The following is a 27,220-nucleotide window of genomic DNA, read 5'->3' as shown; positions in this document are numbered from 1 at the left end:
GGGGTGTCATTGAGGGATGTCTATGGGGCAGAGGGGGTGGAGGAGGGAGGGGGTGGCTATGGGGCAGAGGGGGAGGGGGTGGCTATGGGGCTGTCTAGGGGGGTGTCTAGGGGGCAGCTATGGGGCAGAGGTGGGAGGGGGTGTCCATGTGGGTGTCTATGGGGCAGAGGGGATGGAGAAGGGAAGAGGGGGTGGTTATGGGGTGGAGGAGGGAGACTGTAGCTATGGGGGTTTCTATGGGACAGAGAGGGTGGAGGAGGGAGGGGGTGTATATGGGGGTGGCTGGGGGTGGAGGGAGTGGCTATGGGGCAGAGCAGGGAGGGGGTGTCATTGGGGGTGTGTCTATGGGGCAGAGGAAGGGGTGTCCATCGGGGTGTCTATGGGGTGGAGGACAGAGGAGGGGCTGGCTATGGCACTGTCTATGGGGGTGTCTAGGGGCGGAGGTGGGGGATGTCTATGGGGGTGTCATTGAGGGATGTCTATGGGGCAGAGGGGGTGGAGGAGGGAGGGGGTGGCTATGGGGCCGTCTAGGGAGGTGTCTAGGGGGCAGCTATGGGGCAGAGGGGGCGGAGGTGGGAGGGGGTGTCCATGTGGGTGTCTATGGGGCAGAGGGGATGGAGGAGGGAAGAGGGGGTGGTTATGGGGTGGAGGAGGGAGGGGGTGTATATGGGGGTGGCTAGGGGGTGGAGGGAGTGGCTATGGGGCAGAGCAGGGAGGGGGTGTCATTGGGGGTGTGTCTATGGGGCAGAGGAAGGGGTGTCCATGGGGGTGTCCATGGGGTGGAGGACGGAGAAGGGGGTGGCTATGGGGGTGTCACCGGGGGTGTCTATGGGGCAGAGGGGGCAGCTATGGGGCTGTCACTGGGGGTGTCTGTCTTTGTCCCTGTAAGCCGGGGGGGGCGCAGGGGGGCACCCGGTTGCCCTGGTGACGGGGTCCCGGTATGGTCGGGGGGCAGGGCCCGTGCCACCTGTACGCTGAATATTAATGAGGGACTCATTAATATTCACGATACACTGATTAATTATTCATAAAGATAGGTCCTTAGCAACGGCCAAGGCCCCACTAGGCCCTTAGTAACAGACAGTTCTCTTTCAAGTCCACCGTCTGGACACCTTTAGGGGCGAAGGCCCGTGAACGGCTGTTTTGGTCTCCTGTTGGCTGGCTCGTCTGTCATTTATAATGATTGACGGCTAAAGTGAGTGGGTTATGATTATTCGGGCTCCCATTGGCTGCTTGAGCTGTCGATCTAACCAAAGGGCGTACCTGTTAGGATCTTAGGCATTGATTGGTCGGTCTGAATGTCAATAACTAGTAGGGCAGGCTGTTGAACTCGTTGCGGGGTCTCATTGGTCGATCTAGAACTCAATCTCAGAAGTGGGGTGGAGTTTAAGCAAACCTCTGGAGTCCATTGGTTGTTCTAACTATCATTCTTACAAGCTGACGGGAGTCGCCTCCTCCCATTGGTTGTCCCCAGAGGGAAGGGGTCGGGTTTCTTAGCATTCCGCTCTCCCATTGGTCGGTTCTGGGGAAGGAGGCGGGACGTTCTCCTCAGTGCCGGGCCGGACGGCTGCGGGAGGAGGAAGCAGCAGCCGCCGCCGCGGCAGGACAGAAGGGACGAGCCGAGGGGCCGGAGCAGCCCCGGCGGCCGGTGCGGGCGCCATGGAGGACGGAGTCTATGGTAGGGGCCTGGGACTGTACCACTCTCGGGGCGGGCCGTACTATTGCAGGGCCCCGCCCATTCTCTGCTGGCTGTCGGGGGCGGGGCTGGGTTGGGCTGAACCGAACCATTCCCGCCTTTATAGGGGTGTTTGGGCTGCACCATTCTGTTGCTGGGAGGTGGCAGGGCTGTACCATTCCTCCCCTTAATGGGGGGGAAGGGTGGTCTGAACCATTCCCACCCCGAATGAGTAGATTGCCCCCTTATAGTGTAGGGTGGGACTGTGCCGTTCTTTTTCTTATGGGGCGTGAGCTGTACCATTGCTTCCCATAATGGAGAGTGAGCTCCCTTATTGGGGGTGGGAGGGATTGAGGAGGGGGTTGGGCTCAACCATTCCCTCCCAGAGGGGGAATGAGGAGAGGGTTGGGCTGTGCCATTCCTGAGAATGAAGAGGGGGGTTGGGCTGAACCATTCCCTCCTTTATTGGGGTGTTTGGGCTATACCATTCTCTTGCTTATGGAAGTGCTGGGTTGTACCAATGCTCATAATGGAGAGTGGGCTCCCTTACTGGGGGGGAGGAAAGGGTTGGGCTGAACCATTTATTCCCCTATGGGGAAGCTGGTGTCGGACTGAACCATTACCACTTGCTCCCCACCCACCCCCTCCATTGACTCCCTGCATCTCCTCTGCCCCCCCGCCCGGCATTGTCCTTCGCCCGCCCCCCCCGGATTGTCAGCAGCATTTATGAATTGGAAGCTCCTTGGGGCAGGGGGCTTTGTTCTGTGTTTGTACAGCCCCTGGCTGACAGGATCCAACTAATACATACCCACGTACAGCCCCTGGCGCCGTGGGGCCTGATCCGGAGCTGGAGCTCCCAGGGACCGACAGGATCCAAATAATACATACCCATGCACAGCACCTGGTGCCGTGGGGCCTGATCCGGGGCTGGAGCTCCCAGGGACCAACAGGATCCAAATAATACATACCCGTGGACAGTCCCCGGCGCCATGGGGCCCGGGGCTGGGGCTTGCAGTGGTCTTGGCACTGCAAATAAACAATAGAACGGGGCCGGTATCCTGGAAGGCCCTGGGACGTCGCATCGGAAGGCAACTAAACCTGAGCTCCCAGCCTCATGCCACAGCTAAGGCCTGGAACGTGCACAGATTTTGCGCTGGTCTAACCACGTTGGTGATAATACTGCTCCCTATGGGCCCTGCGAGGGCAGGAAATAGCTGCAGTGCAGGGCACCCTGCCCGTGCCCCCTATCTGGCCCCTATGGCAGCTGCGTCTCTGCACTGGGCAGGGGATCCCTGTATAAACAGCCTCTCTGCCCAACTCACCCTGCAGGTGTCACATGAAAGTCAAGAAACACTCACGTGCGTCCCACTTCCTCCCTCGCTCCTAGAGCAGGGGGTTCCTGCCTCAGACTAACCCCTGGTTTCCATCCCAGTGCCCCCGGACCTGACCCCCGAGGAGCGGCTGGAGCTGGAGAACATCCGGCGGCGGAAACAAGAGCTGCTGGTGGAAATCCAGCGGCTGCGGGATGAGCTGAGCGAGGCCATGAATGAGGTGGAAGGTCTGGAGGCGAATGAGGGCAGGTAATGAATGTTCTGATCTTGAGGGACTGCGTCCCAGCGCCGGGTGAGGGGTTCCCCCGTATACCCAGCCCCCATGTCCCACCCCAGAGGGGTCACATCTCAGCGTTGGGCCCCCGTATACTAAGCCCCTGCCCTGCCATGGACTTGTACGCTGCTGGGCTATTTCAAAGGCTGAATCCTGTGGCTTTTCTCCATCCAACCCACAGCAAAACCCTTCAGAGGAACCGGAAGATAGGGATGGGCCGCAAGAAATTCAACATGGATCCTAAAAAGGTAAGAGGGGAGGGGGCTTGGAGCCAGGACACCTGGGTTCTATCCCAGCTCTGGGAGGGGAGTGGGGGCCAATGGACAAAGCAGCAGGGGCTGGGAGCCAGGACTCCCGAGTTCTATGTCTCGTCCCTTTCCCTCCGTGTGCGTCAGTTTCCCTGGTGGAAGGGGAAGTGACACCTGAGGCGGGGGGCTGGGAGCCAAGGGGTGCGGTTGGGCACCTGACTCCGCTTGGTCCTCGGCACAGGGCATCCAGTTCCTGGTGGAGAACGAGCTGCTGCACAACATGCCGGAGGAGATCGCCCGGTTCCTCTACAAGGGGGAGGGGCTCAACAAGACGGCCATCGGGGACTACCTGGGGGAGAGGTGAGGGGGCGGGGTCATCGGGGGCTAGCTGGGAGAGGGGAGGGGCCATCGTGGACTAGTTGAGGGAGAGGGGAGGGGCTGGGGCCATTGGGGACTAGCCGGGGGGAGAGGGGAGGAGGGGGAGCTATTGGGGACTAGCTGTGGGAGAGGGGAGGGGGTGGGGCCGTTGGGGACTAGCCGGGGGAGGGAGGGGCCTGTGGGTAGGGGCTCAGCCATTGGGCTTTGCCAGGGAGGGGAGCTCTGGGAGTTCTGTCTCATGGGGAGGGGGACAGACCGGGGTGGCGGAGGGTATTTCACCTCTGACCCCGGGCCCGCCCCCGCAGGGAGGACTTTAACATCGCGGTGCTGCACGCCTTCGTCGACCTGCACGAGTTCACTGACCTCAATCTGGTGCAGGCGCTGCGGTGAGCTGGGGAGGGGGAGATTTCAGGGGGCTGGGGGACAGGGATGTGGATGTGGAGGGGGAGGGTGGGAAGGTTTGGGGGCAGAGAGGGATCGGGGGGCTGGAGGAGGGTGGGAAGGTTTGAGGGCGATCTGGGGGAGGGGGCTCGGGGGGCAGATCACCCTCCCCTTCACCCCAGGGATGGGGAGGCTGGTGCGGGTCCCCTACTTACATGCCCCCCCCACCCCATCCCAGGCAGTTTCTTTGGAGCTTCCGCCTGCCCGGGGAGGCCCAGAAGATCGACCGCATGATGGAGGCCTTCGCCCAGCGTTACTGTCTCTGCAACCCCGGCGTCTTCCAGTCCACAGGTACCGTGGGGCCAGCATGCCTGGGTTGTCTCCCCGGCCCGGGGAGGGGAGTGGGGCGTAATGGCTAGAACAGGGGGAGGCTCATAGCCAGGACGCCTGGGTTCTCTCCTCAGGCCGGGGAGGGGAGTGGGGTGTAGTGGTTGGGGATGGGGGGGGCTCACAGCCAGGACTCCCGGCTTCTCTCTCCAGCCCAGGGAAGGGGAGTGGGGGCTAGTGGTTAGAGCCAGGGGAGGGCTGGGAGCCAGGATGCCTGGGTTCTCTCCCTGCTCTGGGACGGGGGTGGGGTCTTGTGAGTACGTTCCTCCTACCGTCCCCCCTTCCTCCCCCAGACACCTGCTACGTGCTCTCCTTCGCTGTCATCATGCTGAACACCAGCCTCCACAACCCCAATGTGCGGGACAAACCCACAGTGGAGAGATTCATCACCATGAACCGGGGCATCAACGACGGGGGCGACCTGCCCGAGGAGCTGCTGCGGGTGAGGGCGGGATACCAGGCGGGGGTCCGATCCGGGAGGTGGGATACTAGGGTAGATGGGCCCATGGGTCTGGCCTGCTGTTGAGGACGGGGTGTGGCTTGTCTGACTCCACCCTCTCAGGAAAAGGGGTATGGGCTCTGACTTGTCGCTGGGGGCATGGCCTTATTCTGACAGCACCCCTTGAGTGGGGCATGGCCTCTTTTGACTCCGTCCCCTTGCCCCCAGAACCTATACGACAGCATCCGGAACGAGCCATTCAAGATCCCGGAGGACGATGGGAACGACCTGACCCACACGTTCTTCAACCCAGACCGGGAGGGCTGGCTGCTGAAGCTGGGTGAGAGCGGGGACCCCCCCCGAACCCCTACATCCCCCGATTCCCCACCCCCGCGATCTCTGCATGCCTCTGCGCTCTCCTCTCTCTGTGTCCCACCGACCTCCCACTGTGTCCTCAAAGCCCCGACCTTCCTTCCGCAGCTCCAGGAATAATACCCGTCCCCCCACCCCGGCCTCGGCTAGGGCTCCTGGGTCCATCCCCGCCGCAGACCCCAACCTCAGCTAGGGCTCCTGGGACCACATGCCCCCTCCCAGCCTCAGCTAGGGCTCCTAGGTCCGCCCCCACATCTCCCCTGGCTAGGGTTCCTGGGTCAGCCCCCCACCCCGGCTTCAGCTAGGGCTCCTGGGTCCCCTCCCCCCACCCCTCCAGTCTTCAGTTGGCCCCTGTCTGTGTCCGTCTGTCCCTGCCCTGCCTGCTGGGCCTCCCTCAGGACACCTGAGTCCGACTCAGCTTCCTTCCCCACGGGCCTTTGAGGGCACCGCCCCTCCCCTCAATTCCCCCGTCCAGGGTTGAGTGTTCCGGGGGGGTGCTACACAGCTATGGGCGAGCCCCTCCCCCCAATGTGAGCCCCCCACCCCAAAGGCGTTGGGATCCCAGTTCACAGCACCCCCAGGTTCAAGGCAAGTGCCCCCAGACTAGCGGGGCCATGAGGGGTCAGGATGGGGGTCGCACGGACCCCATGGCAGCTCAGTTAGAGGCACAGGCTGGATTTGGAGGGATTGGGGTCACAGGTGGGTAAGGGGGAGGTGGCGAAAGCTGGGTGGGGGGTATTCTGGAGGCTGGGAGGGTCGCTGCGGTGGGGGGGTAGGCGGAGGGATCTGTGGGGGGTGATAGGGAAGGGAGGTGGGTACAGACCTGGGTGGACCTTGGTTGAGGCCTGATCCCATTGCTGCCTCTAGGGGGCAGCAGAGAGCTATTGGGAGGGGGGTGAGCAGGGATCAGCTCCCAAGAGCCAGGAAGGGGGCTGGGAATCAGGACGCCTGGGTTCCATCATCTCTCTGGGAGGGGAGTGGGGGCTAGTGGTTAGAGCAGGGGGCTGGGAGCCAGGACGCCTGGGTTCCCTCCCATCTCTGGGAAGATAGTGGGGGGCTAGTGGTTTAAAGCTGAGAGTTAGAGGTGAGTGCCGGGTGCCAGGACTCCTGGGTCCTATTTAATCTTATCCCCAGCCCCCGGGGCAGGGAATAGCCATCCGGGACGATGGGTGCCGTCGCTTGCAGGGAAAAGCTGGACAGAGCCCCCCCCCACGCCCTCGCTTTATGTATCAAACCCCTGTGGCCCCCCCGGCCAGCAAAAAGGACATTCCCTCCCCCTCCCCGAGATTCCACCCCTCCCGCGCTGATCCCTGCGGGCAGGGGTGTGATTTGACCGTGTTTTTCCTCCTCACGTTGATATAACTGATTTTTCCTCTTTCTCTCTCTTCTCTCTTCTCTTGTCCCCGCTCCCCTCTTTCTTTCTCTCCCTCCCCCGTTTTCCTCCCCTCCCTCCCCACTCCGACCCCCCACGGCCCCTCCCCCACCCCCACGCCGCTGATGCCACTTGCGCTCGGGTCTCACCGTTCCTCCCCAGGAGGTAGGTAACGGAGGTGGAAGCCGGTGCTGGAATGGGTGGTGGGGATCCCGACCCCAAATAGCGCCTCGCCCCGTTAGAGCCACATCACCGCAGCAGAGATTCGCTCCGATGCCTGACCCCCCCCACCCCGGAGTGTTGGAACTGGGTGCGGGGGGGGTCTGGCCCCTTGAGGGAAGGGAGGGTTGCCGGAAGCCCCCTGGAATCTCTGCACAGGTTGCAAAGGTCCCGGATCAGGATTGTCTCAGGGACAGTCGTGCCACATGGGGTCCCCCAAAATGGGACCTGGTGGTTAGAGTGGGGGCGGGGGAGCTGGGAGCCAGGACTCCTGGGTTCTCTCCCCAGCTCTGGGAGGAGAGTTCTGCCAGTGACAACAGTTTCTCAGGCTTCCCTCCGCCCCGCAGGTCGCCTGCTTGGAGTCAAGAGGCAGCTGCGTGGGGTCTTGTGCCTGAAATTGTCCCCCACCCCCATGTGCCCAGGCGAGGGTGCTGTATCTATCCCAGCATGCCCTGGGGCAGGCCTGGTCCTCTTCTCATGCTGCCCCTGGGTGGACCGGCCCAACAGGATCAATAGCTGCCCCCCCAGCAGCCCCCATCACTGAGCCCGCAATCTCTGCTTCCCCTGCAGGCGGGCGCGTGAAAACATGGAAAAGACGCTGGTTCATTCTGACTGACAACTGCCTGTATTACTTCGAGTATACCACGGTGAGCCCCCCAGCCCCCCGCAGCAGCCCCATGGGCCCTTGCAGGCTGAGATCTGCCCCCAAGGCCCCTCGAGCTTGGTACCTGGTTTCTGACCATGCCCAGCGCCACCTGCTTCAGAGGAAGACCCAAGCGCTCCCCCGAGTGGTCAGTGATGGAATCGCCTGCCCGTTGCGTGAGCCCCCTGCCCTCAATCACTATGGGGTTGGGCTAGGCCGGGCCCCACAGATTGTCCCTGCAGGAACCCAGGGGCTTCTGCCGCTCACCCTTCTGGGCCCGGGGCTCCCTGGCTGTCCCCACTTAGGTCCATAACCAGTGGCAGGGAGTCCCGCAGGCTGCACCTCATCTCCCCTGACTCTGGCTTTGTTCCCCACTCAGGACAAGGAGCCGCGGGGGATCATCCCACTGGAGAACCTGAGCATCCGGGAGGTGGAGGACCCCCGCAAGCCGGTGAGGGCAGCGCCCCCTGCTCCCCCTACCCCTCAGGGCCTTCTCGCCCCTGATGTTCATCTTGTCTGTCCTTCGTCAGCCTGTCCTTATCCTCTCCTTCTTGGCCGCCCTCCTCCTCCTCCTCCTGTCTATCCATTCGCGCACCCACCCCCTCCATGCATGCATCCATCCATCCGCGCATCTTCCCCATCCCTCCCTCCTCCCCCCATCTATCCACACCCCCCATCCATCTGTGCGCCCGCCCCCTCCATCTATCTACGCATCTTCCCCATCCCTCCCTCCTCCCCCCATCTATCCACACACCCCCATCCATCCACGCGCCCGCCCCCTCCATCCATCCACGCATCTTCTCCCTCCCTCCCTGCCTCTCTCCATCTATCTACGCATCCTCCCCCATCCATCCATGCACCTGCCCCCTCCATCCATTCATCCCTCCATCTATGCATCTTCCCTCTCCCTCCCTCCCTCCATCTATGCATCTTCCCCATCCCTCCCTCCTCCCCCATCCATCCGCGCACCCACCCCATCCATCCATCCACGCATCTTCTCCCTCCCTCCATCCACAACCCCCCATCCATCCACGCACCTTCCCCCCTCCCTCCATCCATGCACATACCCCCCGCATCTATCCGCATCCCCCTTCTTTCCTCCATCCATTCCTGCAGCTTTCCACCCTTGTAGATCAGGCTCCACCGCATTGTGCTCTCAACGCAGATCTTTCATTTCGAGCACACATGACTTGACGTTGCCTGAGTTTGCCGAGAGCCTGAGCCCATCGCTGCGGGTTGGGGGGGAATCATCTCTGGGTGTGACCGATGCGGCCTGAGCCCATCCCTGGGTGTGTTGGGGGGGGGGAATAATGTTCCTGGGAGGGATCGACGCAGTCTGAGCCCGTAGCTGATTCTGTCTTTCCCCCGTCCCCCCCAGAACTGCTTTGAGCTGTACATTCCCAACAACAAGGGCCAGCTGATCAAGGCCTGCAAGACGGAGGCCGACGGGCGGGTGGTGGAAGGGAACCACCTGGTCTATCGCATCTCGGCCCCCACGCAGGAGGAGAAGGACGAGTGGATCAAATCCATCAAGTGAGGAGCACCCCCGCCTGCCCCCTCCCCCTCCCCGAGCCGGGGATAGAACCCAGGAGTCCTGGTTCCCAGCCCCCTCCCAGGGTATTGTGGGTGGATGGTTCCAGCTCGTGATGGGGTAGGGGGGAAGGCGGGCGAGGTCTGATCCATCCCATTTGGCGGGGGGGGGGGGGCGCGGCGCGTTCCCAGCAACGGTGGAGGGGCCATACAGCCCCCATGGTGTGATTCCCCCAAGCTCAGGGGTCTATCTCAGCCTCCCCCTCGCAGACACCTGGCTGCACTGAGATCCCCTGCCCCCCACTAACCCCCTGCTCCCCGCAGGGCTGCCGTCAGCGTGGACCCCTTCTACGAGATGCTGGCCGCCCGCAAGAAGCGCATCTCAGTCAAGAAGAAACAGGAGCAGGCGTGAGCCAGGCTGGACAGCAGGCTGCCTTTCCTTGCCCCCCGCCCCCCCAACCCACCTCCCTGGGCACCGCTAAAACTGACACCCCCTTGGGCCAGGGGGGGCCTAGCCACGGACAGACGGACGGACAGAGCAGCGCTGACTTCCCTTCCCCCAGCATCTGTGTGCACCGCCAGCCGGATCTGTCTTCCTTCCCCCCCCCCCAACCCTCCCTCCAGGGACCCTACTTTGGGATACAGCCCCTCTCCAGGAGCCACTGGGTACCATGGGCCAGCAACCCCTTCCCCGCCCGTGGGAGCTACAGCCTGGGCCGGGGGTCTCTGCCATGCCCTGGGCTCAGGACCTCACAGCAGGTTCTGATCAGGAGTGACTCCAGATCCGCCCCAAGGGAGCCGATATCAGAATCCAACCCTGCCCCCATTGCAATTAGGAGTGATTCTGGAATCTGGCCCTGCCCCCACTGCAAACAGGAGTGACTCCAGATTGGCCCTGACTCTGTATCCTCAGCACTTTGCTTTACGGGTCTCTGGATTTTCACTGGCTGACGCCAAGCTCCTGTCTACACTAATTAGCCCCGAGATGCAATAAGCTCTTGCCTAGCAACCCCTGAGAAAGTCGCCCCTTCCCTTCCAGCTGGGCTGGGAATTTCCCCACAATGCTATGCTCCCACCATGGGGCTCAGCATCAGGGGCTAGCGAAGTCCCATGGTGCACTGGTGCAGCTGCGCTGCTGTCTTCGGGGTCTTCCCCCCGCGCATTCCAGCAATGCCCGGCATGGGGTGAGGGGGCATTCCCAGTTGGCATTCCTCCCCCCCCCACTGGCAATGCCAACGGGCCCTCTGCAGCACCCCCTGGCAGCCAGCAGAGGGAACTGGAGTTCTTCCCTTCTTGGGGCAGCCAGTGCAGGGAGGGTTTTAGCCCACCCCATGGCCTGCCCCTCACCAGCTCATCTTTAAATCTTCCCACAGGGGGTAGCCCCCCCCCATGTACACACTATTGGCCCTAGAGCTTGGGGTCCATCTGGAGCCCCCCTATTTCCATGCACCCCTTCTGGGCTCCAGGAACATACACTACAGACTGGGGGGGGGTCTGGGGAGCGCCTCCCCCTGCCGAAGTTGAAAGCCCTTTGCTTTCGCCTGCTGTGGAATCCCGTCCTTCTGATTACTCTCCTGCCACGAGTGCAAGGCGCCGTCGGAAAGCCTGGCCTGACCCCGCCGGGAGCAGATGTGGGGCCCCCGCACCGGGACCAATCTCTGTGCCCCCTCCCCACCTTTCCGGATCTGCTCCCGCAGGGCATCCTGGGAGGAACCCCCGGATCGTCAGCTCCCAGAGGCACCCGCGTGGCAACAGGACCAAGCCGGCGGGACCCATCTCCTCCCACGCCTGGGACCCCCCGGACTTGCTGCCTTCTCCTGGCGCAGGGGGATTTCACCCCACACCAGGCGCTGGTGTGGACAGAGAGGGGCGGGCGCCAGTCCCGGGCCTGCCACGGGATTCCAGGGCGGGTTCAGGTTTTTCTAATTGTTATTTAAGGATTTAATGGATGCAACTTTCAACGGAATAAAAACACTACAGTCTTGAGTACAGCCAGGGGGTGCTGGGTGCCGGAGGGGGAGTATCTACTCAGGGCATCAAACACCCAGGACAGCAAGGGGAAGGGGCACCGAACTGGCCTGGCACCAGCAGCACCTTAAACCCTGTTTGGGGTGGGGAGCCAGGACTCCTGGGCTCTATCCTGGCTCTGGGAGGGCAGTGGGGCCTAGGGGCTAGAGCAGGGGGGTGGCTGGGAGCCAGGACTCCTGGGTTCTATTACACTGAGCTGGGGGGTTGGATAATGCAGGTGGCTTCTGGTGCAGGATATGAGCACCCCGTGGCACCATGAGCTTGGCTGATGTCTGTCCGTCCCCCCCCCCGCCTCCAGCCAGTGGCAGGGGCCAGGTGCTGGGGTACTTTAGCCAGGGACCTACGTTCCCTATAAGCTGCGTGGGCAGCAGGCTCTCAAGGGCCTTTCCCCCAGTCCCCAGCTGTTGTGGCGAGACAGGGCTGGGGGGAGTCCTCTTTCCCCTGGGCAGCCTGCACCCCAAATCCCTCATCCCTGGCCCCACCCCAGAGCCTGCACTCCCAGCTGGAGCCCACACAACCCCTACCCCAGCCTGGAGTCCTCACATGCCCCCAGCCCTGAGCCCCTTCCTGCACCCCAAACCCCTCATCTCTGGCCCCACCGCAGATCCTGCACCCCCAACTGGAGCCTTCACACCCCACCCAACCCCCTGCCCCAGCCTGGAGCCCCCTCCTGCACCTAAACTCCCTCCTGGAGCCTGCACCAACCCAGCCCTGAGCCCCCTCCTGCACCCCAACCCCTTCATCCCTGGCCCCACCCCAGAGCCTGCACCCTCACACACTCCAACCCTCTGCCCCAGGCCTGAGCCTCCCACCATGCTCCGAACCCTTCAGTCCCACTCTTGCCACGTGAGTTTTCTCATTCATTCTGCATATTGAGGTAGAAAATTAGGGAAACCCGGTGGGACCCTTTGCCTGCTGGTGGGATGTGGCCACCTCTGGGGTGGGGCGTGTTGGGTATTTGGCGCGCTCAGACAAAGCACTGACTCACAGGCAGCGCTGGGGTGGCGGCTGCTTCCTTGGCAGGTTTATTCTGTCCTTTCTGAGGAAGAAAATAGCATCGAATCCTACGTAAAACAGCGCCGAGCTACGCAACACCGGACACCGCATATGTACAGCCAGCCCCAGGCCAACAGCCACAGCTGTATACAACAGGAGAGGAAGGGGGGGTCTCCCAGCCCCCCTGCTCTAACCACTAGACCCCACTCCCCTCCCAGACTTGGAGAAAGGACCCAGGCGGCCTGACTTCCAGCCACACATGCAAACAAACACTAACTAGACCCCACTCCCCTCTCTCCCAGAGGCAAGGATAGAACCCAGGAGCTCTGGCTTCCAGCCCCCCAACCCTTCCGCCGCTTTAATCACTAGCCCCCACTCCTCTCCCTGAGCCGCAGAGAACCCAGGCATCCGGGCCTCCAGCCCCCTGTGGGATGGGGCTCAGTGGCAGGCATTGAAGGGCAGCTTGGCCACCCCCCCGTGCAGCTCCATGGTGCCCTCGGCCCAGGCCACGAGGTCCCCGTGGGCATGGCCAGTGCACGTGGCCAGCTTGTAGACCTCACCCGGCGCCAGGACGTGGCTCCACACGTGGAAGTCGGCCAGCTCCCCGATGAAGGCCTGCGTGGCATCGAACCGGCCACCCAGCGTGTCCTGGGGGGGAGCAGAGAGGCCAGGGGTAGACCAGGGAGGGCACAAGCCACCCAGCAAGGGGGGTAACCTTGGAGCGGATGCTCTCACCCTGAGGTGGGGGGGTCTCTTACCTGCTCCTGCCCCAGGATGAAGATGCCCCCTGGCTTGATGGGGTGCCAGGGGGCCAGGTTCTCCCCGCTGCCTCGCCGCACCCCGTCCTGGTAGCTCTCCCAGACACCATCCCGCGTCGACCAGGTCACACAGATGTGGTGCCACTTGGCGTCGTGGATGGCCAGGGGCAAGGTGGCAGCCTGGGAGGGGACATGGGGGGCAAAGGGTTAAGGGCAGTGCTCGCCTCTCCCCCACCGACCCCACCCATGATGGGAGCCCCCCCACCTTTGTTCCCCGCAGCCCAGCACCCCCTGCTGAACCCCCTGCAACATCGCATCCTCTGCTGACCATGGCAGTCCCCAGCCCCACACCTTGTCATTGATGAGCAGCTCCATGGGGTTGTTGCCCCACTCAATGAGCACCAGCTCGTTGGCCTGGCCAGGCACGGAGTAGGAGAAGGGGGTGCCAACACCAGGCACCGAGCTGGACTTGAGCCAGAGGCAGACAGTGAAGGCGAAGATCTCGTGATGCAGCGTCTGCTTCACCTTGACATACATGTAGTTAGTGCGGAGGGGGAAGCCCACACGGAAAACCTCGTCCAGCTTCTCTGCCTTGTGCCCTAGAGGGACAAGGTCAGTGCCGCGGCGGCCAGACACAACCAGCCCCGGGGGAGAGGGGACTCTGGCCAATAGCCAGTCAGCCATCTCCCCATGCACTGCTACATCCATCAAATCATCATTCCATCCAGCTGTTCCTTCAACTAGCCAGCCCTCATTTCATCCATCCATCCATCCATCCATCCAGGTACCAGTTCATCCACCCATTCAGTGCTCCATCCATCGATCCACCCCTCATTTCCTCCATCCATCCAGGTACCAGTTCATCCACCCATTCAATGCTCCATCCATAGCTTCAGCCATCAGTGATTCCATCCATTCATTCAATTATCAATTCAGCCATCCATAAGTCCATCCATGCAACTACCTTGCTTTGTAGCTACAATTCCACCCATCTGTCTATTCTGTTATCCCCCGTCCCCGTCCATCCCTGCAGAGAATCCTGTTCATCCATCCAAAGCTGTAGTCTGGATCCTTCGATGCCCACCACCACCAGCTATCCATCCGTTGATGCCCCTGCAACCCTGCCCCTCACCCTTCTCATGAGGCCTGTGGACCCCGTTCTTGTGCCAGTGCAGCTCCTCATGGCCATGGTGCGGCACCTCATGGCTGTGGTCATGGTGGTTGGTGGCGTTGAATTTCTCTTGGATCTGATGCTCCAAGATGCTGATTTTCTTCTGCAGGGCATCACGCAGGGAGATGGAGAACAGGGAACTGTTGCGGCTGTGCTGGGGGGTGGGGGTTGGAGGAGGGGACTGTGAGCAAGACCATCAACCTCTCGGTGCCCATCGAGCCTGGTATCCCGCCCCGTCCATGCTACCCTGGATTAGCCCCATGGGCCCATCTACCCTGGTATCTCGCCCTGTCCCTGCTATCCTGGATCAGCCCCATGGGCCCATCTACCCTGGTATCCCGCTCTGTCCCTGCTACCCTGGATCAGCCCCATGGGCCCATCTACCCTGGTATCCCACCCTGTCCCTGCTAGCCTGGATCAGCCCCATGGGCCCATCTACCCTGGTATCCCACCCTGTCCCTGTTACCTTGGATCAGCCCCATGGACCCCTCTACCTGGTATCCTGCCCCGTCCCTGCTACCCTAGATTAGACCAATAGGCCCATCTAGCCCGGCATCCCACCCCCTGTTCCTGCCACTCTCTGGATCATAGTCATAAATCCCAAGGCCAGGAAGGGCCAGTGTGCTCACCTAGTCTGACCTGTATTACACAGGCCAGAGACCTGCCCTGCAATCATTCCTAGGGAAGAACTTTCAGAGAAATTGCCCCGCTCGACTGAAAAAGTGTCAGTGATGGAGAAACCACCACGCTCCTGGGTAAATGGTGCCAGTGGTTGATGGCACTCACTGTCACCTTATTTCCAGTCCAACTGGGTCTTGCTTCAACCTCCAGCCATCAGATCAGGTCCTCAGCTAGACGGAAGAGCCCATTATTAAATATTTGCTCCCCCTCCATACGGGGATCAAGTCCCGCCTTCCCCTTCTTGTTGTCGAGCTAAATAGCTGGAGCTCCTGGCATCTCTCGCTCTAAGGCGGGTTTTTTAATCCTTTAATCACTCTCGTGGCTCTTCTCTGCCCCCTTGCCAATCGAGCAACACCCTCCTTGGATGGGGGGCACCAGAACCAGACGCAGGAGCCCCACAGCATCGCCCCAGGGCCAAATCACCTCTCTGCTCCTACTCGAGATTCCTCTGGGGATGCTTCCTAGGTTCCCATTAGCCCTTTTGACCTTCGCATCACACAGGGTAGCTCAGGTTCAACTGACTGGCCACTATGACCCACCCCCAAATCTTTTCCAGAGTTCCTGCTTCCCAGGAGAGAGCCCCCTGCCCCATCCTGGGAGTCCGGCCAGCACTTGTTCCTAGATGGATATAGGGACATTGGGCCGCGTGAAAACCCACATTGCTTGTGGCCAGTTTACCAAGTGATCCAGCCCGCTCTGTAGCTGTGCCCTGGCCTGTACGATGTTAACCCCCATCCTCGACTGTCGCGTCCTCTTTAAACATCACTAGTGACGGTTTCACATTTTCTTCCAGGTCGAAAACGTTAAATCGCCTCAGGACCAGGGCCAATCCCTGCGGGACCCCTGTAGAAACATGCCCGCTCGATGGCGATGCCCTGTTTGCAGTTACATTTTGAGACCTAGTGTTGGCCGGTTTTTAGTCCACTTCTGTGTGGGCCGTGCTGGTTTATAGCGGTCTTGTGTTTTTAATCAAAATGCCGTGTGCTACCACGTGAAATGCCGCCCAGCGGTGGCAGTATATTACAGCAACTCGGTTATCGTTAGCACCCAAACTTGTCGTCTCAGCCAGAAGCGAGATCAAGTCAGTTTGACAGGATCTATTTCCCATAAACCCATGCTTATTGGCTTTAAGTACATTGCCCTCCTTCAATTCTTTATTGAGTCCTGTATCAGTCACTCCATTAACTTGACACCATTAGCTCAGGATTAAACAAAGACTGTGACTGGCTCGCCAACTACAAAAGCAGTTTCTCCTCCCTTGGTGTTCACACCTCAGCTGCTAGAAGAGGGCCTCATCCTCCCTGATTGAACTAACCTCGTTATCCCTAGCCTGATTCTTGCTTGCATATTTATAGCTGCTGCTGGAAATTTCCACTACATGCATCTGACGAAGTGGGTATTCACCCACAAAAGCTTATGCTGCCATATGTCTGTTAGACTATAAGATTCCACAGGACTCTTTGCTGCTTTTACAGATCCAGACTAGCACTGCTACCCCACTGATACTTGACTCCATTAACTTGCTAGGGATTGATGTTATACTGACAGGCCTGGAACTGCCTGGGGTCATATGCTTTATGCTTTTAAATAGTGGCACATTACGTTTCTTCCAGTTTTATGCAACTTCCCCAGTGCTCCAAGATTTATTGGAAATCAACATTAATGGTCTAGTGAGTGCCTCAGCCAGCTCTTTTAAAACTCTTGGTTGCAAGTTATCTGGACCTGCTGATTTTAAAAGTCTAACTGTAGTTGCTGCTGTTTATCATCCTCCTGAGATACTAGTGGAATGGAAAGTATGGTATCATATGATAGGCCATCATCTATTTTTCCCCAAATGCAGAACAGAAATATTTGTTGAACAATTCTACCCTTTCTGCTTTATTGTTCATAATTCTACCATTTCCATCTAGAAATGGACCAATTCCATTGTCAGGATTCTTTTTATTTTTAATATACTTAAAAAACCCCTCCTTCTTTTTGTACCTAACTCTGCTGGACATAGACAGCTACTTCTGTCCCTTTGCTTCTCTTATCAATTTTCTACAATTCATAGTTTCTGATTTATATTCATTATTATCAACTTCCCCTTTGCTTCTGATTTATACTCATTACTATGAGCTTCCCCTATCTTCTAGTTGTTATACCTATCTATCTCGCTATCTGCCTTCACTTCCGCTCTAAGGCTGTGTTGTTAACCAGCACAGCCTTCTTCCTCAGCTGTGGTTTTGGGCTTCTGGTTTAGTGTTCTTAGGCAATTTCCAATGATCATTCACATTTTTCTGATTAAATTCTTCCTTCCAGCTCATTTGGCTTATAATCGTTTTCAGCTTTGGACTCTGGACTTTACTCTGTTTGCACATTATGAATACCATAAAGCCTGGGTCCCTTGTACCAGAGCCATTGTTAATGTCTAGCTCCGTGATCAGTTCCTCATTCTTTGTTAGGTTGAGATTTTATCCAGAATTCCCCCATGTCGGTGGCTACAGCATTTGAGATAGGAAATTGTCAACTAAGATGTTGAGAAATTCCCAGAATGATTTCGTGTTGGCAGCACATGGCCTCCAGCATACGTTACCCAAATTGAAGCCCCAGTGATCATGCAGCTTTTGTTCCTATATGTTATAGGGGGCATAAGCTGTTGTTCACTCTGGTCCCTAGTGTGATTTGAAGGGCCTGTAGCAGACTCCAACTAATAACCCTTGTTGTTCTTTATCTGTTAGGCCATTGATCCCAAAGCGTAGATCATTTCCTTCTGCGCTGTCCGTGAGGCAGAAACAGGGCGTGCCATTTGTGGTGTGGATTTCCCTTTCACCCACCAGGTTTCAGTGATATCAGCTAGATCACCCTTAGGTTCACATGCGAGCAAAGCCAAAGCCTCTTGGTTGTTACCCAGGCACCGAGCTTTGCTATACAGGCAACTCAAGGCTTTTTCTCCCCTCACAGCCATTGAGTCATTTTTTCCCACAGAATCCTGATTTTGGGAGAAGCTCCTCCGCTAGGTCCCACTCCCATCCCATCACGCTTTGGGGGCAGGCAGGCCGGCCGGAGCCGTCAAGCCAAGATCTAACCCAGCCGGATGCAACATTAAGGGAGACCACCGGGCCCATCTGGCCTGGTATTTAGGCCCAGCGCCCTGCTGAGGCCCTGATCTCCTTCCCCAACACCCCTGTCCTGAGTGTGTGGGGGGGAATCTGACCCCTTCCCCCCACGAGCCAGGCTGTTTACGTTTCCCAGACGCGCTAAGAAGGGACAAACAGGAAGGAAGAAGCCAAGGGGTTTATATTTAGCTGAATGCTCCGTCCGGGACCTGAGCTGCTTCTGCTAATCCATCCCCCTCCTCCCACGGAGCCGCTGGCGCCAATTAGCAGCTGTGCCACAAACCCACTGATGCCCACTGAGCAGCCTTTGTATGGTGCTGATCCTCTATTAGACCCAACTCCCCTCCCACGGTCAGGGAGAGAACCCAGGAGTCCTGGCTCCCAGCTCCCTTCTCTAACCACTAGACCCCACTCCCCTCCCAGAGCCAAGAAGAGACCCCAGGAGTCCTGACTCCAAGCTCCCTGCTCTAGCCACTAGATCCCACTCCCCTCTCAGAGCTGGAAAGAGAACCCAGGAGTCCTGACTCCAAGCTGCCCTTCCTCTACGTGGGGCACAAATATTCAGTAATGGACTCTCCACTGTAGCAGAGGAAGGTCGAGCCCGATCCCAGGGCTGGAAGTGAGACACATTCCCGCTGGAAATAATGTGCACATTTCTCACGGGGAGAGGAATTAACCAGCGGAACGACGGGCCGGGCGCGCGGTGGATTCTCCCTCACCGGCAACGTTGGGCTGTTTCTCTGAATGCTCGGCCCTGGGAACAGCTGGGGGCCGGCCTCGGGCCTGTGTTGTGCAGGAGCTCAGACGACCTGACCACAACGGTCCCTGCTGGCCTTGGATCTATGGCCCTAACCACTAGACCCCACTCCCGTCTCTTGCGCCTTGAGGAATGAGGCATGGGGCCTTTGCCTTCCAGAGAGCACCAGTTCTGATCTGCTCCAGGGCGGGTGTGCTGGCTCTAGGGGGTGGGGAATGGGACATGGGGCTTTTCCCCTGTAGGGGGCGCTAGCTCCCATCTGGCCCTAGGGCTGGGGACTGGATGGCTCAGAGGGGCAGGGAATGGGGCTCGGGGCCTGTCCCCCCTAGGGGGCGCCGGCTCCCATCCGGCCCCAGGGCAGGGACTGGCTGGCTGCATCCCAGGACCCTATGGAATATGTTAGGCTTCCAGAACGGTCCCAGTAATTCAAGGGCAAAGGGGTCTTAACTGGGGTCTTGGCAGATGGTCTTGAAATAGGATCAATCAGGTAATTCCTCCGGGCTGGGATTTGGGGTCTGTTTCTACTTAATTAGTTAAAGCCGGAGGCAGGGGGCTGAGAGCCTGGACTCCTGGGTTCTATCCCCGGCTCTGGGAGGGGAGGCTAGTGGTCACAGGGGAGTGGGGGGAGCAGGCCATGAGGTTCCTAATTGGGGGAGGGATAAAAGAGGTTAAGATGATGGAGGAAGGGTTGGGGGTTGTAAACTGAGGTAAAGGGGGAGGGGCTGGTGGTGTTAGGCGGCAAGCAATGGCGAAGGATGCAGAGGGATGGGGTAGGGGGCTGACCCTACCCTAGCATAGGGGGATGGGGGGAGATCCTGCCGCAGGGTGAGAAGGGAGGTTATGGGGATGACAGTTGGGGACTGATAGGGTGGGGTGGGGGGAGGGAGCTGCTCCTTGAGCCTCTACAGCATTTAGAGAGGGGGTGGCTAGGGCATGGGGGGTGAATGGGGCCCCACAGTATCTGCTGATGCTTCAGCCCCTCCTAGAATGAGTCCAGGGTGTGGAGGGGGGGCACTGGTGGGGGGCAGATGATGGGGGTCAGTGGGCAAGGGGGAGAGATTAATAGGCAGGGCCTGGGGTTGCTGGGGAAGATAAGAGGGGGAGGCAAAGGGGTGGGATGGGTCCATGGGAAGGGGGTCAATGGTTGGGGTGTGGGGGGAGCTGGGGGGTCGGTGAGGAGGACAGGTCAGTGGGAGTGGTCAGGAGGGCTGGGGGTCAGTGAGGAGGGGGCTCGATGGAGGGGGCCTGGGGGTCAGTGAGGAGGGGGGTTGATGGGAGGGTTGGAGTGGTGGCGGTTAGTGGGGGGGGTTGTTGGCTGGGGGGGCCAATCCCCCCCTTACCTGGAGGTGCTCCAGCCTCTCCTTGAGCGACTCCAGCATGCGCTCCAGCTGGGGGGCGCCGGCGGGCACCTCCCGGGGGGGGTCCTCCATGGTGTTGGGGGCGGCGCTGGCCTTGTGGAAGGCGGCCTCGTTCCCGGCGCCGCCTGGGGACCCGGAGTACTCGCGGTGCCCGAAGTGGGGGTACTCGTTCTCGTGGCCGGCCCCCTCCCGGTGCCCGTGGCTCAGGTTGTCCTCGTGCCCGCCCGGCCCGGGCTCCCCGCCCGCCCGGCCCTCGCACCGGCTCAGCTTGGCCGTCAGCTCCCGCACTGCCTCCCGCTGGTCCAGGATGGTCTCCTTCTGGTGCACCACCGTCTCCCGCAGGTGCAGGATGGTCTCTTTGGCCTCCTCCAGCGTGCCCGCCCAGTGCCCCCCGGCCCGCGGCTGCGGGGCCTGCTGGCAGCCCGTATCCAGCTCCAGGGGCATGGGGCTGCAGACGAACTTGGGCAGGGCATACTCCCCCCTGCTGCCAGGCACCCAGCAGAGGGCCCAGAGGAGAGCGCACGCCAGCCACATCCCGGCATCCACCGGACCCCTCACCACCACCCCAGCCTTCCTCCCACAGAGGCGCCCAGACGATCTGTACCCGCGGCCGCTTGGCTCAGCGAGCAGCTGGGACTTTTCTTTTTCTCCCCGCCCCCCTGCCCCATCCCGTCCCGTCCGCCTTGATTTCCCAAATCCCCTGGTGATGGGTAGAGAGTGCCCGTCTCCCCGGAGACAGGGGAATTAGACAGGCAGGTTAATGGGCTTAAGGAGTCGTGGCAAAGCTCCCCCCACCCCTCCGCCTCTGGCAACGGGACCCAGGCGTCCTACAGCCAAGCTGGCAGGGGTCAGCGGCTTTTGGCAGCTCAAAGGATGCTAAGGAACTGGGAGGGATTTAGGGAGGAGAAGCGACACGCCGCGACACTGGGGGCCTTGCACGGGCATCGGGGGAGGAGGGGTGTGCGCCTGTGACGAAGCAGGACTGTTCTTAATGTTTCCTCTGAATATTGTGGGGGTGCCTCAGTTTCCCCTATGCAGTTCTTAAGTCTCTAGGTGGTGGGATAAGGGTGTATGATTGTTGCAGAGCCCTAGAGGGCAGGTGTGGGCAGGGGTCTAGACACAGAATAGCCAACACCCTGTTTCCTGGCAGCTGATGGCCTGGGCCCTTCCCCCCTGCAACGTGAGAGCTAAAGGGTTGGAGAACAAAGGTGCCCTCCTGGCCCCGGAAAGGGACAAAGCCCAGAGGAGGAGCGTCTGGAGGGGGAGTCAGTTGGGGCTGGCAGGGGACATGGAGTGAAGTGCAGATGGGGTTATCTGGCTCCCTGCCCCCCAAAATGGACCCGGCTGAGGGGTCCTGTTCTCTGCACCTACAAGCTCTGTGTTAGACCATGTTCCTGTCGTCTAATAAACCTTCTGTGTTACTAGCTGGCTAAGAATCACCTCTAACTGCGAAGTTGGGGTGCAGGACCCTCTGGCCTCCCCAAGACCCCGCTTGGGTGGACCCGCTGTGGGAAGTGCCCGGAGGGGCAGAGGATGCTGAATGCTCCGGTGTCAGCCCCAGGAAGGGGGCAGCCGGGTGAGCTGTGTGTCCTGCAGACAGGCTGCTCCCAGAAAGGAGACTCCGCAGAGTCCTGACTGGCTTCATGGGGAGCAGTTCCAGAGCATCGCCCGGGGACTCTGTGACAACACCCAGACCCAAATGCAGCTCTCCTGGGGTTGATCCGGAGTTACCCCTGACTGCAGTGGGGACAGCACCGGGTTCTGCTCTCTGCTATCCTGGGGTCGATCCGGAGTCACACCTGACAGCAAGGGGGCAGGGGCAGGTTCTGATCTCAGCCCCCTGGAGTCAATCTGGAGTCACCCCTGATGGCACTGGAGTTAGTCCAGATTTGCACCACGGGGCCATGGGCCAGTTAAGCCCTCCCCCCGCCCCGCCCCGCCCCGCCCCGCCCCCAAGCCGTGAGCTGTTGGATATAACGCAGGAAACAATCCAGCTTTATTCTGCAGAGCACCTATATACTTGGTGGCGGGGGTCACCGCCCCCTGCTGGCTGGAACAAGCCCCCCACGCTGCTGTGTCATCGTCCTCGGACCGCTCCAGGCTGAGGGGGAGTCTCGGAGAGCACCGGCTGCAGGGGCTGGGGTGTGGTTCTCTCCCCACAGCCCCCGGCTGGGGTTACTCGGCCAGGTTGAACTGCACCATCCTCCCGGCTGCCGTGCCGGCCCACAGGGCCTCCCGCAGCTGGGTCCAGAAGGCCAGCTGGGCCTCCGGCTGCTCCGGCCAGTGCAGGTAGCTGCTCTGCTTCACCAGCCTCCGCAGGCGGTGGTAGGGGGAGAGGCTGTGGGGGCAACAGGGGGAGATCTGAGCCCCGGCGCCCACGGCACAGGGCACCCGCGAGCCAGGGGGAGCTCCCCCCCACAGCCAGCCCCCCCTGCTCCCCACAGCGCCCCTGGGAGCTCCCCCCGCAACTGGCACCCCCCTCCCGTACCCACAGCGCCCCCGGGAGCTGCCCCCACAGCCGGTGCCCCCCACAGCCAGCCCCCCCCACGGCGCCCCCGGGAGCTATACCTGCACCCAACCCCCCCCTCCAGTCCCCCGCACCCAACCCCCCCATACCGCTCCCCACAGCGCCCCCGGGAGCTGCCCCCGCAGCCAGCGCCCCACAGCGCCTCCGGGAGCTCCCCCCGCAGCCAGTGCCCACCCCACCGGATCCCCGGGAGCTCCCCCTGCACCCAACCCCCCTCCAGTTCCCCGCAGCCAGCGCCCCACACCGCTCCCCACAGCGCCCCCGGGAGCTCCCCCCGCAGATAGCGCCCCCCCACAGCTCCCCCCGCAGCGAGCTCCCCCACAGCCAGTGCCCCCCCCACCGCTCCCCACAGCGCCCCCCGCAGCGAGCTCCCCCCCACAGCGCCCCCGGGAGCTCCCCCCGCAGCCAGCCCCCCCCACCGCTCCCCACAGCACCCCCAGCTGGGAGAGGTGGGGCTGGGACAGCCGCTTCCCGCCCCGCCCCCCGGTGGAGCCTCACCGGTAGTTGGGGATGTCCTCGAGGAAGACGACGACCAGCGGGTCGTGGTCCTGGTAGTAGGTGCGGGCGCAGGCCAGCTGGATCTCCAGCGAGCACCACTCGCTCTCCAGGGCGCGGGCACTCAGCAGGCACAGAGCCTTGCGGCTGCTGCTCACCCCCTGCTGCACGTTGTCCAGGTAATAGGCCCCGGGGGCGAAGTCACGGGGCCCGAAGCAGAGCCGGAGCCGGGGCTGCCCTTCTTCCTCCAGCTTGGCCAGCAGCGTGTGCACCACCCAGCCCTCGTCCTCGGCACAGCAAGAGACGTAGGCGTCGTACTGGTAGCCCCGCCGGTCCCGCCGCAGCCGGCCCCGGCCCCAGGCCCGCAGCAGGTAGTAGCCGTAGCGCAGGGTCCAGCCCAGCTTGGCCCTGGCCAGGGACCCCGCCAGCGCCAGGAAGGTGGCGGCGAACGAGCCCGCGAAGAAGAAGACGCCCAGGTCCGCCCCGCAGAAGGAGAGATCGTGGGCTTGGAAGAGCCCCTGGCTCAAGCCGGGCCCCAGGCAGTAGTAGGAGTCCAGCAGGGCCACCTGGACCCCCGGCTCCACCGCCGACCAGTTCTGGAACCAGGCGTTCTCGCAGGAGCAGGCCAAGGGGTTCTCGGCCACGTCCAGGTAGCGCAGCGCGGGCAGGTGGGCCAGCGGAGCCTGGCTCACGTTCCGCAACCTGTTCTTCCGCAGCGAGAGCCACGCCAGGGAGGCCAGGCTGGAGAAGACCTCGCCGGGCAGGTCCTGGAGGGAGCTGCCGTCCAGCCGGAGCCGCCGGAGGCCACCCAGGCCTTGGAAGAGCCCCGGGCGGAGGCTAAAGGGCCCTTCCTGGCTGGGGTAGATGTTGGAGAGATCCAGGGAGCGGAGGCTGGCCAAGGGAGCCAGTGAGAGGTTGAGGAAGACGCCGCTGGGGTTGTCCCTCAGGCTGAGCTCCTGGAGGTTTCCCAGCCCTTGGAAGAGTTTTGAGGGCAGCCAGATGGGGGGCCGGGCCTCCTGCGAGCTGAGATCCAGGCTCTGCAGGGCCGGCAGGCCAGCGAAGGGGGCAGGTGAGTCGTATTTGCAGTAGGCCAGGAGGCGGTTGCGGCTGAGGTCCAGAGTCTCCAGGGCCTTCAGGCCCAGGAAAGAGCCCTGGGAAAGTTTGTAGAGGCCATTCTGGGCCAGCGAGAGGTGGCGGAGGGAGGTGAGGCCCTTGAAGGCCCCTTTCTGGAGGGTGAGGATGCGGTTGCCAGAGAGCAGCAGGGTGCGGAGATGATGGAGGCTCTGGAAGGCATAGGTCTTGATGTACTGGAGGTTGTTGTCGCTCAGGTCCAGGGTCTCCACCTTGCGGGCGTAGACGAAGGTGTCACGGGTGACGGCCGCCAGCTGGCAGCCCTGCAGAAGCAAGGTCCTCAGGGAGGCCATGCCCAGAAAGTTCCTCTTGTAGACGTAGGTCAGGCGGTTCCTGGATAGGTCCAGGTACGTCAAGCTGCCGAGGGGCTGGAAGACGTGGTCTTCCAGCTGGGTGAGGTGGTTGCGCCGCAGGACGAGGACCCGGAGCCGGGGCAGCGACCTGCCCCAGGCACTCTGGTTCAGCTGCTTGACCTTGCACTTGTCCAGCAAGAGGGACTCCAGCCGGGGAAACGAGCGGAAGACGCCCTCCCTCAGCTGGCTCAGCGGGGTGGTGGACAGGTCCAGCCAGGTCAGGTTGGTGCAAGCGCCCAGTTGGCCCAGCCGGGACGGTGGGACCTTGGAGTGTTTGATGTCCAGGGTGGTCAGCGCCGGCAGGTTCCCCAAGACCTGGCAGGCCAGCCGCAGGTCCGAGTTCAGCACCGGGCGCATGCTGGACCAGTGCAGGGTTGTGAGGTTGGGCAGCGGCAGGCCCAGGAGATAGGAGATGTTGAGGGGGTTTTCGTCCAAACTCAGCTCCTCCAGGCTGGGCGCGGCGCCGAAGGAACCGGCCTCCAGCCGACTCATGTTGTTGTGGGTCAGGTTGAGAGAGCGCAGGCTGGGCAGGGAGCAGTGGGTGAGGTCCAGCCAGGCGATACTATTGTTCCGCAGGTTGAGGTCCCGCAGGAAGGGCATAGAGAGCAGGCTGGGGCCAGGGCACGGGGCAGAGATCCGGTTGGAGTCCAGGTTGAGGAGGGAGAGGTTGACCAAGCCGCCAGCAGCCGTGGCCACCTCCTGGAGCCGGGAGAGCTGATTGTGGGGCAGGTGGAGCTCCTGTAGACTGGGCTGGGCCGCCAGGGCGGCAGAGTGGAAGGCGGCCAGGGCGTTGCCCCCCAGAAGCAGGACCCGCAGGCCCGTCAGCTCCGCCAGCGCCGCGGGGCCCAGGGCCACCAGCTGGTTCTGGCTGAGGTCCAGCAGCTCCAGCTCCCGCAGGCCCCGGAAGGCGCCGATCTGCAGGGCGCGGAGTCGGTTGCGGTCGAGCCACAGCTCCCGCAGGTAGGGCAGGTGGGCGAAGGTGGCGGGCGCCAGGCCCTGCAGGGCATTCTGGGAGGCATTGAGCCAGAGGGTGGAGTTGGGCAGTGAGGCGATGGCCGGGCCCAGCTGGGTGATGCCGTGCCCAGCACAGCTGGCGTAGCCTGGCTGCTCATAGGGCAGCTGGCACCAGGCAAAGCCGAAGGCGCTGGCACACCGGGCACAGGTGGTGGCTGCAAGGAGCCAGAGGGGCAGGGCCAGGGGCATGGCGGTGGTGTGTGTGTGTGTGTGTGTGTGTGTGTGTGTGTGTGCACGTGTGCGCGCTGCCCCCTGCTGGTTGTGTGTGTGCACCTGGGACTGGCAGTGCCCCCTCCTGGCACAGCTCAGAACACGCCCTGTTTACGTCCCTCCCCCCCCACCCGCTGACCCCCACACCCAGTGACCTCCACCCACTCCCGGCAATGAGTGACTTGGGAGTGGGGCTTCTAGCTACATCCCACCCCCTCACCGTGATTGACAGCCCCCCCCACTCCCAAGGATTGCCTCCCCAGTCCGATGGTAGGCGCCTTAAAAGAGCCCCCGTTTCCTGCTCCCGGCTGGGGCTGAACCAGGCGATCCGGCACACAGACACCTGCAACAAAAAAAACAAATTGCATTCCTGTCACTCGTGGTTAGATTTGGGCGGGGAGGCTGGGAGCCCGGACTCCTGGGTTCTCTCCTCAGCTCTGGGAGAGGAGGGGGGACTAGTGGTTAGAGGGGGACTGGGTTCTGTTCCCTCAGCTAACACCAACTGTGTGTGACCTCACGGGGTCAGACGTCATCATTTTTCCGTTTCACTTCCCTTCTGCAAAGCCGGGCACAGGAAATTCGCTCTGCAGCCCGGAGGTCCGTGGACTCAGAGAGCTAATGACCGGAAAGGGCTTAAATCGGGGCTAAGCAGGGGCTGTATTGGCACCCACCCCAGGGCGGGGACTGGCTGGCTCAGGGAGGATGGAGAATGGGGCGCGGGGCCTTTCCCTCTAGGGGACACCGGTTCCCATCAGGTCCCAGAGCAGGGACTGGCTGGTTCAGGGGGGCAGGGAATGGGGCCTGTCCTCTCAAGGGGGTGCCGGCTCCCATCCGGCAGCAGGTGCCCTACGTCTATTCTGGGGCCCTTGCATGCTGAGCTCAGCCCTGCTCCCAGGTGCCCCAGGGGCATGAACCGCCCCCCCCCATCACCGGGAGATAGGCCAAGGTCCACATGGGCCTTTGGTACAGAGCCCCTTGTGCCCCCGAGATGAGGTGCCCCCGGGAAAGGACTGGGGGGCAGCTATGCTGGGGCGGGGCATAGATGATGGCTGCCTCCTGGCCAGGCTGGAGGGGGTGGTGGGGGGGGGTCTTTGGATGCAATTGTGCGCCTAGTGGCAGGAAATCGCAGCTTCTGATTCCTCCCCCCCGCCCCAGCCACTCTTTGCTCTACCTTTCTTGTGGTTGCAAATGAAACCATCTCTGGGAACCGAGTCGTCCGCACGCTGCCATCGTCCCCCCCCCCTCCGCCAGGGCTCTGACCCAGCACCCTGAGGGACACGTCCGCCGGGGTGCCACCTGCTGGAGCTGGCGACTCAGGGGGGAGTGAATCTGCGGGGGGGGGGGTCTCAGCTGGGGGATGGGCTCCCCAGGGGCCTTCGTGGTCTGGGTTGACG

The 27,220-nt window shown here is 61.6% G+C and overlaps 6 protein-coding genes across 6 annotated transcripts in view; 4 read left to right on the top strand and 2 right to left on the bottom strand.

Annotated features, from left to right (window-relative positions):
- Nucleotides 1-27,220, top strand: part of LOC119847133 (immunoglobulin superfamily member 1-like) — a 660,993-nt gene that overhangs the window by 46,324 nt on the left and 587,449 nt on the right. The window lies entirely within an intron of this gene.
- LOC119847459 (leukocyte immunoglobulin-like receptor subfamily A member 6) overlaps nucleotides 1-27,220 on the top strand; it is a 652,437-nt gene that overhangs the window by 37,768 nt on the left and 587,449 nt on the right. The gene's annotated exons all lie outside the window — the stretch shown is intronic.
- LOC119846912 (immunoglobulin superfamily member 1-like) overlaps nucleotides 1-27,220 on the top strand; it is a 615,137-nt gene that overhangs the window by 29,405 nt on the left and 558,512 nt on the right. The gene's annotated exons all lie outside the window — the stretch shown is intronic.
- On the top strand, nucleotides 1,518-11,240 carry CYTH2 (cytohesin 2). Its single transcript, XM_038381598.2, has 12 exons — nucleotides 1,518-1,678; nucleotides 3,108-3,255; nucleotides 3,462-3,528; nucleotides 3,770-3,888; nucleotides 4,212-4,292; nucleotides 4,526-4,638; nucleotides 4,968-5,116; nucleotides 5,342-5,453; nucleotides 7,647-7,723; nucleotides 8,099-8,170; nucleotides 9,098-9,252; nucleotides 9,574-11,240. The coding sequence occupies exons 1-12, from the start codon at nucleotides 1,660-1,662 to the stop codon at nucleotides 9,659-9,661; spliced, it is 1,200 nt and encodes a 399-aa protein (XP_038237526.1). The 5' UTR covers nucleotides 1,518-1,659; the 3' UTR covers nucleotides 9,662-11,240.
- LOC119847279 (neuronal pentraxin-1-like) lies at nucleotides 12,038-21,050 on the bottom strand. Its single transcript, XM_038381918.2, has 5 exons — nucleotides 20,079-21,050; nucleotides 14,164-14,356; nucleotides 13,383-13,630; nucleotides 13,032-13,211; nucleotides 12,038-12,921 (listed from the first exon to the last, which is right to left on the bottom strand). Exons 1-5 carry the CDS (start codon nucleotides 20,628-20,630, stop codon nucleotides 12,712-12,714), a joined length of 1,383 nt encoding a protein of 460 aa, XP_038237846.1. The 5' UTR covers nucleotides 20,631-21,050; the 3' UTR covers nucleotides 12,038-12,711.
- LOC119847259 (toll-like receptor 13) lies at nucleotides 22,076-25,935 on the bottom strand. Its single transcript, XM_038381874.2, has 2 exons — nucleotides 23,122-25,935; nucleotides 22,076-22,434 (listed from the first exon to the last, which is right to left on the bottom strand). The coding sequence occupies exons 1-2, from the start codon at nucleotides 25,803-25,805 to the stop codon at nucleotides 22,272-22,274; spliced, it is 2,847 nt and encodes a 948-aa protein (XP_038237802.1). The 5' UTR covers nucleotides 25,806-25,935; the 3' UTR covers nucleotides 22,076-22,271.

The sequence above is a fragment of the Dermochelys coriacea genome, chromosome 23, assembly GCF_009764565.3.
Source record: "Dermochelys coriacea isolate rDerCor1 chromosome 23, rDerCor1.pri.v4, whole genome shotgun sequence".
Lineage (NCBI taxonomy): Eukaryota > Metazoa > Chordata > Testudines > Dermochelyidae > Dermochelys > Dermochelys coriacea.
The sequence above is the reverse complement of the archived record's forward strand: the minus strand, read 5'-3'. Positions and strand labels throughout refer to the sequence as shown.